Raw genomic sequence first — 15,870 nt, forward strand, 5'->3', positions numbered from 1 at the left:
GGATGCAATCCAAAAATGTATTCCACGCGCCGTCAAACGTGTTCCAATATTTTAGTTTATTGTTTTACATCATTCGTTGCCAAAACTATCAATGAAACTTGGCTGCGAGAGAAACAAATACTAAAAATTTTGATAACTTTATTTACATACCGTATTATAATACAATCAACAAATATATTTAACACCGCGATTTGAAATTCACATTTATCTAACACCTACTGACAGAATTCGTATCAACTCAATCAATGACATTGATAATGTCCTTTCTGAACTTCCACTTAATTAATATGGTCGCCAAACATCTACTGGTCTTCGCTCAGAAGATATCAGTGCTTTACTGCGAGTCCTAATGCTGTGATCTGCCCAGTCAGGGGATGCTGCCCGTTTCTTCGCCGAACTTGTAGATCCAGTATCTTCTCTATCTGGGCTTGAGTTTGCGTCTTCTTGAGGCTGCGGAGGTCTCAGCCACCAGTCATAACCGCTGTATAGTTGCGAATATAACCAGGCTGGGGGTGAGGGAAGAAGTGGGTTGAGGAACAGCTGAGCAGCTAATGCGCTATGGAAGAGGGTTGATGGGGGAGGCAGTGGCTGCAGGGGTTTCCTTGATCTGACTGATGTGAATGCTCCCGGTCGGTCGTCCGGTGGAGGGCTGGATGAAGCTGTGACTGAGATATCGTCATCGTCTTGAGGAGATTCTGGCCTGGAAGTCGTTGGACTGGTTGTGCTGTGCGCGTGCATTGTTGTTGTATTGTCTGATGCATCTGGAAAATAAGTATTATTTAGTATTGATATTGATAATCAGTTTAATAGGCTTTAGGTAGATATAGGATAATTTATATTTATACAGCTTATTACTTATTACTTATATTTTTATGAAATACTAGCTGACCCGGTAAACGTTGTTTTGCCATATAAATTATTTTTAGAGTTAAACAGTTTCTTGGACATTGCAACATTACTTTATTTTTCTAAAATAAAAGATTTTTCTAAAATAAACGTAGCCTTAGTTACTCCTTATTACAGCTACGTGCCAATAAAAGTCTCGCCAAAATCGGTCCAGCCATTTCAGAGATTAGCCGGAACAAACAGACAGACAAAAAATAAAAATGTTATTTTGGTGTACCGTATATATATTCATTTACATGTAGTAAAAAACGGTTATTTCAATATTACAAACAGACTCTCTAATTTTATTTATATGTGTAGATTTCAACACGATGCATATGTTGTATGCAGCACCTTTCAAACTAATTTGTTTTGTATATTGCAGCCATTGTCATAAAAATACTCTATTGATTGAAAAGAGTGGCCGTTGAGTTTCTTGTATGTTCTTATCACGAGCTCTACTTTTTCCGAGCATATGGTAGATTCGGTAATTTATCAGAAATATTTCTAGTGACGATTCCAATGCGTTTATTTTAAGCGTAATTGAATAAAGTTTATTTGACTTTGACTTTAGGTGTGCAATCAAATACTTTTTAAAATAACAACTGACAAAATAAAACAGTTGAAAAGAAACGAATCAACATTAATAACATATATTAATGAACCGACTCGAATATGTTTGTTTGTAGCTTGATTGAATAATAGCAAAAAACTATGACTTACCTGTCTCGTGTGCCTGTGGATGTACCGGATGTTGAGGTTGCCCGTGTCCTGGAGGCAGCACGTGTGGTGCGAAGTGTGCGTGCGAGGGCAGGAGGGGCGGGGGGTAGTGACGAGCGAGCGCCCCCCACTCGCCCCCGGGTATACCTGCTAACTGGTGGGCTATACCTGGAACAATAGACAATATATTATTATTATAATAAGGGACTAGACGAGTAGGACGTTCAGCTGATGGTAATTGATACGCCCTGTCCATTACAATGCAGTGCCGCTCAGGATTCTCGAAAAACTCAAAAATTCTGAGCGGCACTACAATTGCGCTCGTCACCTTGAGATATAAGATGTTAAGTCTCATTTGCCAGTAATTATACTAGCTACGGCGCCCTTCAGACCGGAACACAGTAATGCTTACACAATCCTGCTTCACGGCAGAAATAGGCACCGTTGTGGTAGCCATAGTCTAGGCGGCATCCTCTCCAGAGGAGCCTCCCACTGGTTTGTTTTTGTTGGATTCTATTATTATTATGACAGTAATCGCGAATTATAGCCATTGTAAACTACTCTATTTGATTGAAAACAGTGGCCGTTGGGTTTCTTGTATTTTCTCTCTATGTTCTTCTCACGAGCTCTTTTTCCAAACATTAATGGTAGATTGAGTAATTTAAAAGAAATATTTATAGATACGATGCAAATTCGCTTAGTTTAAGCCTGTTTGAATAAAGTTTATACTCATACTACTAGGCATCCAAAATTGGGATATAAGTTGCTGACAAGCATGTAAGTCGAGTTTCGGAAATTCAGAAATTATTTATAGTGTAGGTAATTTTATCGCTCTCATTAATAGTCATACTTTAGGTGTAAGTTACAAAACTTAAGTAATACAGGAATATGACAGTTAACTCAAGAAATGTTATTTTCTCTTATCCTTTAAGAATAACTAGCCGTTCCCGCGCGCTTCTCTGGGCGAATTTTATAAGGAAGTTAATTAAACAATAAAAAAAACCACAGCCAATAGCCACAAACCATCTACGATAAATTTCGCATCAAATGGTGGTACTTTCATGTCGGTACGATCAGTAATTTAGGCGTGAAATGCCTCAAATAAAGGCGATTTTCATTATATATACTCGTATATAGATTATTTTTATTAATTTCACTTAAAGGCATAATAAGGCATGTATTTTATCAAAATTGTCCTTTTCCTTCTGTCCTCTCAAAATTTCGAATACTTTGATGCCACTTGAATCAACACCTCTGCTATTTCGTGGTGCGTTGAGAGAGAAGAAACGGCGCAAGAAATTCGCTAAGTACTTAAGTAGCGTTCTTTTTTAAAACATTCAATTTATTTTATAATGTACTGTGTCATTGTAATTACTATAAAATTATTATAATCATAATCTAGTCACAAGCAGTCGAATCGATTATATTACTCTTTAAAATAAATATACCTACTGTTATACCTCAACCTTAACGTGTTTCTTTGTTTTTTGTTTTAGTATTTTATTCATTTATTTTGAAAATTGTAGGGACGTTATCTAAGAATTCTGTCGAATGTCGCTCTCCATATACTTTTGGTAAGTTTCTTATACAGTATTTATTTAATTGTATCAAATTTTTCTTACAACCGTTATAAACAGACAGAAAGCATAAAAATGTTTTATCTTGTATATTACGGGTAAAGAGTCCTATGTGTTTATAAAACTGTATTTATTTCAGCATTACGAGCAGATAATTCTCCGGTATTTATATGTAAAATATATATATATAAATAATAGAGTAAATGTTATTGCCTACAAAATGATACCCAAAATCAAAACATTGCGACAAAACGTCACAATTATGTTTTGATTGTTTAGTTATCGTGTTAAAGCTCGACTACGTAACGCGGTACTTAATGCGCTCATCAGAATATTTAAATGATGAGACGATGCTTCCCCCACAAAGCCTATTTCAATTCGCGCCTTATCTCTCACGCGGCACTCCTCGGTGTTCAGTCGACAGCTGATAAGTGAAAACATTTTGAATGAAATTATAACGCTGTTATTGCACTAGAACTTTACGTTCTATCGTCCTGAATAGTACTTAAAGGACGATGTGGGATAACAACCCGCGTTTCTAGAGATTTCGCCTTCAGAACTCTTAATGTTTTTCTTATTTTTTTTTCTGTACTAGTTTAGCAAAAAGTAGACTTTTATTGATTATCACACACTAAATTTAAGTTTAAATTATGTCTGTGAAAAGTATATTTATAGAGAACATGTTACTTCACAAATTGAATCAAGGACATTTAGAGAACGTTTTAGTTATAATTTAATAATTCTAGGATAGTGAAAAGTACATTTATAGAGAACATGTTACATCACTTATTCATTCTTGGTTAGCGAATAGTACCCATATACGTTTGGTACGAGTGTTAAAATATTAGGCAATTCAATGGCCGTTTCTTTTGCTGGGTTTGATGTAAGCTTATTTTTTAAAAGGATGGCTGCAAAGTTATTAAGTTTTTCGGCAAGGTATAGTCGATCTTTACAAAATGACTGTAACTGTGGGGGTTATTACATAGTTCAGCTACATATAGCTTGTCGGGGTATCTACGAGAGGGTATGAGCATGGACACTCATAAGTTAGGAATAGCCGAACATCTTTTGAAATGATATAAAATATAAAAGATCGAACTATACAACCTATTAGACACTCAGTCTGAAGTCTTAAGTCTCAGTGACAGGCGCAGAATGACGTGGACTGAGTCGGAATACGCTATGCCTTAAATAATTAATACTTGAGTTAGGGCTGAGATCATATTGGCATTGTTTTTTTCTTTACTGGACGACGAGGAAATGCGACCAGGTGAATTATAGAGGCGTGACCGGCCTTTTAAGTGGTTGTACGCACCAAGGAAAGATGTTCCAAAGTATGCTAGTCTATGGTAGAAGGTTCCTTGAAAAACGAACTGTAGAGGAAGGCTACACCTGAAGATAGTGAGGATGCCGCTGTATAACGAATGGATATTTTTTTAGTAAATACTCTTACAAGAATTGTAGATTGATAAAGAACTACCTAACAATTAAACTACATTACTTAACATACGTCTGTCTATAGGTAGATTATTAGTAGCTATCAGTTAATAATTGATTCAGATGTTTGTCATAATAGAAATAGGTTTATGGTATTCCGATATTTTTTTAAATTTACAATATTTTTATAGAATGTCGTATCACACAACATCACCCAGATGAAGGAATACGGAAACGCTTTTACCTTGTACCGACTCACTTCACAAAAGTAAGTTTAAGTATGGATCAGTGTTTCGAACGATATTTGATTATCATCAATATATCAAGCAAATCTATGGTTTTAGTTTAAAAAAATACAATTACTATTTTTGTTATAAACATGTAATATATATAGTTTTGCTTTTGTCCAGCAATGGACGTCTTCCGGCTGAAATGAGTGTTGTTAGAAACGCTTACGCTACTGCCCTGAAACATTTATGATAACCGTTTTATCTGAAGAACCCTAAAATGTAATAATTATTTTAAAAGTAAACAGAACAGCATTAAAATATCGCGTATATATCAACAACATATTTACGAAATAGGAAATGTGTTTCGGTGTCATAATTTTGCAGTTGACATTTTTAAGCGCATAAATTAACAAAGTTTGTCGGCGCGGCGACCCCGTATTCGGCTTAACCCTTTAGCACCCACCTTGGGTAATTCCCACCCCGCACCAACCTAACCCTTTCAGCAATAGAATAAATTACAAGCCGTTTTATGTCGTTGATACCGTCGCCTACGAAAATGTAAAGCGCATTATTTTGAATCCAACCGCTTAGCTTTTATTGTAGTGTTTCATAAGTACGATACTTAGACGAAGTATGGATTAACCCTTTAATGGCCTTAAGAATGAAGCTAATTCATTTCTTGGGGATGTTCTAAATGAATTAATTTATTTCACCATTATTTTCGTGCAATCATTATTTTCAGCATATGAGAGGAGTATCTCTAGTGACCTCTTCACTGTATTGGCATAAAGAGTGTTGCGTGAGTACGTCATTTAGCTGGCCGATGAATTAACCCTTTAATGGCAATAAGAGTAAGGCTTATTCTTTCTTAAGCATATTAATAAATGTATTTTATTCCTCATTTCTTCTGAATGGGACTTATTCTAGTTTGTAATTAATTTATTGTTTTTTTTTGTTTTTGTGGTAGGAGAAACGTTTCTAAATTACGATACCTAGTCAAACTTTAATGTAATGAACTTAATACGTAAGCTTAGCTGTAGACCAATTTTCCAAAGTCAGTATGAAACCCGAGCGAGTCAGTCAACTTTACACACAATCGCAAATGTGTGTAGGTTTTCTCGCGATGCTTCCTTCTTTAACTGTCTGAGCGTTATAAATACGTACATATCAATTCGAAAAATCAAAAACGTATTGATACCGTGATTCGTTGAGGATATCGGTTGAGTGAGAGGCAACTACCGTGTGCGTCACCTTTTTTTTATGGAATAGGAGGACAAACGAGCGTACGGGCCACCTGGTGTTAAGTGATCACGTTAAGTGTACGCGCTTTTTTTGAAGGTACCCATGTCGTATCGTCCCGGAAACACCGCACAAGGAAGCTCATTCCACAGCTTTGTAGTACGAGGAAGAAAGCTCCTTGAAAACCACACTGTGTAGGACCGCCACACATCCAGATGGCGGGGATGATATCCTAATTTGTGGCGTGTCGTGCGAAGGTGGAATTCCTGATTAATTATAATGCTTAACATCGTTTCTTAGCGATATTCTAAATAAATCTAAAATGGGAAAAGGGACACATGACTAATATTTACCAAAACATTGTATTATGCTTCCTATCTCATTATCTCCCATGTTAAATATTATGAATTGATGTGACTGCTCTTTTTACTATCGTTAATTCGTTTCATCGACTTTCAAATCATAACGATGATAAAGAAGTTTTCTCTTCAATAGTATGCAACATGTCCCGGGATAGCGGCGACGAGAACCGGAACAAACTTTTGTCTGAAATCGAGACTATGCTTTGCAAAGTCTCGGAATGGGGCCGACATAATTTAGTCCAATTCAACCCCAAGAAGACACAAGTTTGTGCGTTCACCACTAAAAACTCTCCCTTTGTCGTATCCCCTTGATTCGAGATCACTCCTCTAACTGCCACAGCCTGAATTGGCATACTTGGCGTCGATATATCGAGCGACGTTCAGTTCCGTGGTCACTTGGAAGAGAAGGTCAAACTGGCCTCTAAAAAGCTTGGTGTACTCAGTAAGGCGAGACAGTACTTCACTAAAAGCCACCGCCTGCAACTTTATAAGACGCAAATTCGGCCTCACTTGGAGTACTGTTCTCACCTCTGGGCGGGTGCTCCCCAGTATCAGCTTCTTCCATTTGACCGCATACAACGAAGAGCGGCTCGAATCATCGACGATCAAGTCATCTCCGATCGGCTTGATTCTCAAGCATTGCGTAGAGATGTGGGTTCTCTCTGCATCTTCTACCGCATTTATCACGGGGAGTGCTCAGAGGAGCTGTTCGGGTTGATTCCAGCGGCCGAATTCCACCATCGGACATTACGTGCAAAGTACCATCTGCATCACGTAGACGTCTGGCATTCCACAACCGCGCGTTTTGTTTGAAATTTCTTGCCTTGCACAGCCACTTTGTGGAATCAACTACCGGCAGCGGTCTTCCCGAGCAGATACGACCTAGGGACGTTCAAGAAAAACCTGTTGTTGCGGATGTCCATGGGCGGTTGCCTCACCTCTCCCCATCCCGTGAGCCTCTTGCCCGTTTGCCCCCTCTCAGATAAAAAAATAAAAAAACATGCATATTTCTGTCTCATTCTTTGCCGGCTTCATCCTACACATTTTTGTATGTGTGTCTCTTATCTGACGTTTTTTCCGTTGCATCCGGTTTGAAATCACAACGATTCTAAAGAAGTTTCACTTCAAAAACATTGGTTATCGAGATTGAAAAGTAAAAAAGAAACAGACAAATGTAATTTATTCGTATCGTTATAAATGGAGGCATTGTTTCGTTGTGTATTCCGTGCTCAGAGGGCAGAAGAAAGGGTAACAACAGATATATATAGCTACCGCCAGACGATTTGCATTCGTTAAAAATGTTTGGATTCTTGTGTTGTTTGTGCGCTATGTGTAATCGGGGTATAGTGGGATACACTAATTTTAATAGTTTGAGCTTTAAAAATATTATTATAAAAATAAAACTAGCAGTATAATATAATAATCTATGATGTATAAAGATATATATAACTTGTCAAGTTATTGTTTAATATTTATTATTAGATTAATGAAATATGTTTATTCAATATACTATTTATTTTGAAATTTATGCCGTAAAAACTTTTCAGTAAAAGAGAAAATGATGTCAATTATAAATTTAAAGTAAACCTTCCATTTTAGTTTAAGGTTTTACCTGAAACTACTAAATATCATTCTGGCTAATATTTAGTAGTCGATTTGAACTTTATACATATTTTCGCAATTATCTATATTATAAATATAAGATCATGATCACCAGGAAATCAAAGAACACACACACACACACGACACACCTCACGAAAAGAAAGCTTGTGCCAATATTTTTGGTTATCAGGAAATCTTATCTCTTCAATATAGTTAAGTATAAAAATACTATAATTACTAGAAGTTTTCAAATATATGTTCATTAAATTAGCATGTTTGTATCAATAGTATGAATTACACTCTTAGAATATCTAATATAATAATTTTTAATAAAATAATTATATTTTGTTATTTATAGGACACGATATAAAAACCTGGGCCAAAAGGACAATCCAGAGATTAGATTAACTATATTAAATAAGGAATATTAAATTTAAATTAATAAATTAAATTTAAATATGATTTATCCATGTTCGTTTACGTTTACGTTACTTAACCTAACTGTAGATATTAAAAAAGTAGAATACTTGAAAAGAACATACAAGAAAAGTACGGGTCTACTGTTTCTAATCAACAAGTAATTAACTGCCCATGTACATACGTAATGTAAAACATAATACATAAAATCAGCCGAGAAAAAAATTGCCCGAATTTCAAATACCAAAACATTTCGAGCGAAGTATTTACTTAGATTGGCCGCCAAGACGCGGCAGTCCGCTACATTTCTTCCAGCGAAGGGATTTTTTCTTTACGCTTTGAAAAATCGCATCGAGAGGGTTGAACCCAAACATTTAAATGCCATTTGCTAGATTACGTCTTGCATTCTTCCTTTCCGAAGCGTTAATCCGCGAATCGACTAAGATTACAGGGATAAAAGTATCCGAGTTTTTAGTGTGATTCCGATGTCCTGGGATTAGGGAAGAATTTTTAACGAGTGTCTGAGACCCTTCGCGGTGATTAGGAAAAGGGTTGGTGGCACTTAGGTATAATTATTTTACATCTCTTCAATTATGCGCAAGAGTTTTATGTGCCATTTGCTTTTTTATTCTAATGAATTTTTCAAGTGTTGGAGCTTTTGCAATAGAATAGAAGAATTTTTATATTACGTGCATTTTAAAGTTCCTTTGCTTTTTAAATTTTAAAATCTGTGATTTGGTTGTATTCTGGACACACATCATCACAGCGAACCTCTCACTCTTATATTATGATTTTTTTAGGATATTTAATTGATACACACAATATTAATGTGTTTTTTAGCTAGCAATATTGCAGATAAATAAAAAAAACGGTGTTTACATGACAACATGGCAGAAGTGAAAACTTTATCAAGGCTAGGTTAACGCAAATTAATACTTTTGCTCAACGAGCGATTATCTCTTAGTCTAATAGCCGAATTTACACGAACGAGCCAAACGTGACGGCGAAGTCTCATTCAATTGCAACAAATACTATTTTTACTCTAGTGTTCATTGCGCCTAAAGAAGTTTTGACACAATTCCAAAACAGTTTAGCCATTCTCAATGGTAAAAATCCTAGATAATATCTTTTTCGTTTTCTTATATGTTGGTAAGAGTAGAACCAGTCTGTTAACAAGATAGATGTGCCCCGTACATCATAATGTTAATAAGGGGCTTCACGAACTAACGAGGCCGCTTTGTCACCGCGCCTTAACCCGTCTAAGCCCGCCATAACCCGCCCACCATCTTGCGCCATGTTGGATTTCAATCTGCTTAACACTTAATGAATTTGCCTCTATTGATTTTACTTAACCCCTTTTTGTTTAGATTAATTAACCTTTCGAACGAGTTGTGACATAACCGAACAAAGGTTAGTTTTCTGGAGTCATTTAATGGCTTTGTTTTGTTGTTAAACGAGGGTAGTACTAGAATATTTACACATGTTTACTTAAGTAATACAAAATCTAGTTTATTTATAGTTTGTATAAGTATATAATACTAGGTTAAAAAAGAACCAAAATAGGTAATTGTAAAAATTGAAAAACATTTATTTCAGTAACAAAAATGTTACAAACATAAATAAAGGATGTGATCTTCTATTAAGTGAGGTTTCAATCAGGTGAGTGTATAAAAATGTAATTTATTATGCTAATGAATAAAAAAAGTTTTACATCAATTGCTCGATAACATTGCAACACAGTGCTTTAATTACAAGATAATATAATAATAATACTCAAATAAACATAATTACAACAATGATACAGATATGTTATAACGTCACAAAACAACTGAAAATCCAGGCAAGTGGGAGTTGGACGTGCACACGAAGGGTTTCGTACCATCATACATGATAAAACAGTATAATTTTAAAAATACATTATTTGTAGTTGTACCGGCAATACTAACACCAACTCTATTGAAAGTTTAGCTGTCTTCGGAGATAGTCATTCGGAGGCTCAAGGAGCATCACCACGGAGCCTCCGGTTTACATATCAATACCAATGTGTTTCCGGTTTTCGAATTCAAACGTTGAAACTTTAGATCATGGATTGGTCTCCGCTGCGCTCCAACTAGATACCGCAGGCGTAGTCGCTAAGTGTAGCAACTAATACTGCGCCCAAGTGGACGTAGTCGAGCCAGTATCGAAAAAAGTGTGACGCTGACGTGCCACATGTTCTGTTAAACTTTGCTTATAATTGGAATTAAAATGCCTGGTTGCGTGGTAAAACTTTGTAAAAATAGTACTACAAGAAATAAGAAAGACACTGGGATCACATATGATTAGTAAATATTTTGTATTTTATTAATTTCAGTGTAAGATTACACGAACCGTATGTAGTACGGTATCTAGTTGGAGCGCAGCGGCGACCAATCCTTAATCTAAAGTCTTATAATTATATATACTATTATATAAATAGTATAATATGCTCTTTTATAAGCACATTCCCCTGTACCAGGATAAGTGGTAGCATTTTCGCGTTAAATTTCCAGTTTGATTAGTGGAATTCTTGTAATTCAGGGACTCATCTGAGATCATTCTGAGAATCGTTCGTAGCACTTTATACGATAAATAATAAAAAATCTTTTACTTCCTGCAAAAAAAAATTAAAAAATTTAGTAAACTTAAGTGTAATATTAGATTGTTACTTTGAGTACTTAAGAGTGGATTTATATTTATTAAATTTTTAAACAATAATTGATTTTAAAAATATAAATTGGAATGATGAATAAAAAAAGTAGTCTCCAAATATATCCCTCCTTAATCCCACACAATTGCTCGACACCAAATAATTGAAAAGTCAAATTTGAATTTGTACTACGAGTATCAATTTTAGACTTCCTTGTTTCGAACATTTTACAACAACCGTGATCAGTAAAATAAAATAATACGCCATGTTTCGTAATAATGTCGTAATTTAAGTCTGTAATTAACCTTATAAAATGGCGACTGCAACCGACGGCAGAAATTATCACTTAAAGTAAATTACGCAATTAATTACAAATTAAGCGTCCACGTATACTTAAAATATTAAATCGAGCATTCTACATTAATCCGTTCATGTCATCATTAAAATTTATGTCATAACGTTTAGTTTCTTTTTTATCTTAATATTTTTTATGACAATAAGGGACGAGACGAGCAGCACGTTCAGCTGATGGTAATTGATACGCCCTGCCCATTACAATGCAGTGCGGCTCAGGATTCTTAAAAAACCCAAAAATACCTGAGCGGCACTACAATAGCGCTCGTCACCTTGAGATATAAGATGTTAAGTCACATTTGCCCAGTAATTTCACTAGCTACAGCGCCCTTCAGACCGCTACTGCTTCACGGCAGAAATAGGCGCCGTTGTGGTACCCATACTCTAGCCGGCATCCTGTGCAAAGGAGCCTCCCACTGGTAAAATAATATCTGATACAATGATTTTTTTAAGTTAGAGTGAGTTTACATTACAAAAATATGTCATTCTACATAAATAACTGCTAAAATGCTAGAAACGTTTTATATCAAGCGATTGTGGTGACAAATTCTCTAAACCTATGACGCGCCGATGACTTAATGAATACTAAAGATTATCGTCGTTGATATTAGTATATTAAAGCATGTTTGATGTTTATATACAAAAAAAAACTTATCACTAATCGCAAATTAGGTATTAACGTATACACACATTTCAATGAGTATATTATTGTACGTAAGTTAACCCGTTCATGTCATCATGCGAATTCATTTGAGAGCGTTTAAAGGCTCTATAAAAGCGCGAATCACGCCATACAAAAGGCTATATGAGGTGGGTGGGACATTTAAAATTTACAAATGCGTAATTATGCGCCCGCATTGTCGCGGGAAAGGGTTACGCCGCCCAAGCCCCCCCCCTACCTTTTCTTTGCCCCCCTCTCTGCAATCCAAAGCTTCCGGGCCTAATGCTATATTTAATTTTCTCTAAGGCTCCCTCATTAATAATGCGAGAGTTGCGACTTTAAGTGGCGCTCACACGACGATTCGTACCGTGGATGTTTAAAATATTGGACAGTGCTGTTCACATGTTTTTAAACAATTGACCGATTTTATTAATTTCACAAGGCTTCACTGTATTGTATCTTCCAATGGAATCAGAATAGGTTTTCTAGAACAACTTCCATTACAAGTAAATTAACACGGAAAAATTATTTAACTACTGACACATTTATTAATAACGTTCCATGTTCATTTTATAGCCAAAGCCGCTGTTGTTGAAATTAAAAACTCGCTGTTCTTAAAAATATTTTAATAAGTTTGCTATTAAATGAACTCTAGATAATTTTATTTTTATGGCTCAAATAAGTAAAGTTACTAGCAACATAAAAGTCATCTTAATTTAATTCTTGCATGAAGGTCTCGTTTGCTAAGTGTTAATTAAGGATAGCTTCATTACTCGTTTTGATAAAATGAAATTACTTTAGTAGTATTAGTTACAAGTACTGTTCAAATACTTAACTAACAGTGGATTCACTCCAACGTTCATATAGATTGCCACATCCATTACTTAGTAACTCAACTTATTAGTTATGTCTACGCGAACGTGAGTGTGGATAATTTATCATGATTTCGCAAGGGTTCGCTGAGAGGGCAGCAAAGAACCTTGAAGCTGTATGTAGGAGTTTGTATCGAGCGCGAAATTAACGGAACAAACAGACTTTGTTTGACATAACGTAACTGACAGCACTAACTCTGACGTACTACCGTTACATTGGTTAAATTAATAATAACATTATCTAGCTTCTGCATGCGACTTCATCTGCACAGATTTGCAGAATTGATAACTGTAGGCATATTACCGAGATAAAAAGTACGTGTAGGTACCAGATACTGTGATCACTAATTTTAAATCGTAATCTTTAAGTGGGACTTGGCGATTATTCCGTAACTATTCAATTCGTAAGATATCAAAAAACTTTAAATTTATATTGAAAGTGCGTTACCTAATCAGTAAAATGACATGAATAACTTTTTAAAAACAAACGAGAAGTATTCAAAATTTTGATATTAAACACTCCCATGCATTGAGTATGGGAATGTAGTAGAAAGGTCATTGTAAAGGGGTAAAGACTAGCCCAACGAAATTTCCATACTAGGAATGCTGTTATGGAAACCCGTTCAATCAACAGCGCTGCAAATGGAGCTCACACTGAGAAGGGATTCAAGAAATATACAGAGACAAGCTCGATACTAGAACCGTCAAGGAAGGCGGTGTCAAAAGCAAACCTGGCATCGACCTGTCTTTGATGAAGCGAAAGCCATACTCCATACAAATGCAGATGATGATGGAAATGTACTGTAGGAGCCCTCTACCCCAACTAGAGGTAACAGGAATTTCATTCAAATCTTGTGCCAAAGTGTAAAAGGATAGACTCCATAGCCATTCTTTTAAGCTCTCAATACCTAAATAATGTGATATATAACTTATCTATTTCACAAATAATATTAATACGCATATCAAACAATATAGTTCTAAAACACGCATTAGCAGATGATGTATCTTTAATGTGGAGAATTCGTTCTTTGGCAATATAAAACGTTTTTAGTACCTAGAAACATACAGGCAAATCTTGTATAAATATGCCTGTGTACCAGGAGTACACAGGAGTCACAGAAATTGGGTAGAAAAGTCTTAAGAAAAAAATCCGTACAAAATTAAAGCTATTTCTTAATATAGGCATGTATACAAATTAGTCTTTTTATTTTATCACTTTTAAACTAATATATTATTCTTAACGTCACTATACTAAACTGCGATAAAAAACAACATGATGCGTAACCGAAAATCTTGACGACTTTGCTATAAAATTTCTCTCAAACTTCGATAAAGAAGTTTCACTTCAAAAACTCAATAAGTTGAAAAGCGACAATTCAATATTAATTTTAAGGTACTTAAATGTATCTCAAACAAGGAAGCTATTGCGATGTTCAGAGCTCTTATCAACGCCCGAAGCCTCGTATCTCGGGTGCCGGAGACGCGGAAGGTGTGTAATTGAGTTACGTCCCTTTGACACCCGCCTAACGAGGTTTGCGCGCCACTTGCTTACGATACACTAAATTCCTGGTACAATGGAGCCGACAGACCCTATTCTCCTATATCGCACTGCAGAACTATACTAATGAAAATGTTACATTTCATCAGTTAGTTTTTAGCATTGGGCGCTTTTGGTAGGGGAAAATCTTATGGGTTCGCGTCACTGACATTCTCATGACAGGCGTACACACATACACACACAAATTAACTCTTTTTTAGTGAGTTTTGAAATAATCAATTCATAAGCCTTCGGAAGGAGGCAGCCTCTGCAACAGACTTGAATAAATGATTTATTTATAGTAATTAACTATTAATAGCCAATATGTCAGATCCTAGAAATATAGTATTTGGAATATTTTTATGATAAGAAGTGTTGGAATGATAAAAACGTGACATAAGTTGAGTCATAAGCTATGGTGCCCTTCAAACTTAGGTAAAGTGCTTTCAATTTCACGCGACAAAAAATAAAAAACGCAAAAATAACTGAATAGATTTAATTAAAATTTTACATGAATATTTATATAAGGTTATATAGGCTGTACCCTAGATCCAGGAAAACAAATGGAGGAAGACATATAATCAGATGGGACGATAACTTAAAAAAAGGTGGCAGTAACCTCTCGCAGAAGATCTGCTATGGATAGACAGATATGATTGGATCTGGAGGAGGTCTGTGTCAGAAGACAAGCGGACAATGAAGAAATTAGCAAGTAAAATAAATGCCGTGTTAATGTAATATATTGTTTGTAAATAAAGGCTGTCATTCATTCATATATAGCCTATATATTATCAAGCTAAATGCAGGCGTGTTATTGTCGTAAACGTGGACGACATCGCAGGCAACAGCTAGTACAAAATACGCGAAACAAAAAGTTCAATCTCGAATAATATTTATGAGTATGATTGAAATAGGCTTAAATAAGAACTTCAAAATTATAAGATCTACGTGATCCGTGTTTCATCTCGAGGGCTATTATCATCTTCAGGTGTGTGAGGGCGTTGCTTAGCGTCGCTGGTGCCTAGCGACCAACGATCTATTGAGTTGTAAAATATATACCTTTGAATTACCCTTCACGCTCGCTTTTTTGAAAATGAATTTAACATTATATTGATATTGACAAATTTAAAAACGCGAATAAGAAATATGTATTTATTGTACTAGATTTTAATAAAGCTTACCCTTAAATCTATTATTTTTTTTTAGAAATTCAAGTAATGTGGGGTTTTGTGGGGACAAATTTCGCACAGGCAATTGCAAATTCATAAGTTATGCTTTTAAAACCAAATGCAGTCAAAAGAGCCGATAT

At 35.5% G+C, this 15,870-nt stretch overlaps 2 protein-coding genes across 2 annotated transcripts in view; both read right to left on the bottom strand.

Annotated features, from left to right (window-relative positions):
- Positions 1-15,870, bottom strand: part of LOC126977510 (uncharacterized) — a 210,417-nt gene that overhangs the window by 148,091 nt on the left and 46,456 nt on the right. The window lies entirely within an intron of this gene.
- LOC126977492 (runt-related transcription factor 3) overlaps positions 158-15,870 on the bottom strand; it is a 94,802-nt gene continuing 79,089 nt past the window's right edge. The window contains exons 5-6 of the mRNA XM_050826335.1: positions 1,609-1,773; positions 158-761 (exon numbers count right to left, since the gene is read on the bottom strand). Of these exons, the coding sequence (XP_050682292.1) occupies positions 283-761; positions 1,609-1,773 (644 nt within the window). The 3' untranslated portion in view covers positions 158-282. The remainder of the gene's footprint in view (positions 762-1,608; positions 1,774-15,870) is intronic.

The sequence above is a fragment of the Leptidea sinapis genome, chromosome 45 (genome assembly GCF_905404315.1).
Source record: "Leptidea sinapis chromosome 45, ilLepSina1.1, whole genome shotgun sequence".
NCBI lineage: Eukaryota > Metazoa > Arthropoda > Insecta > Lepidoptera > Pieridae > Leptidea > Leptidea sinapis.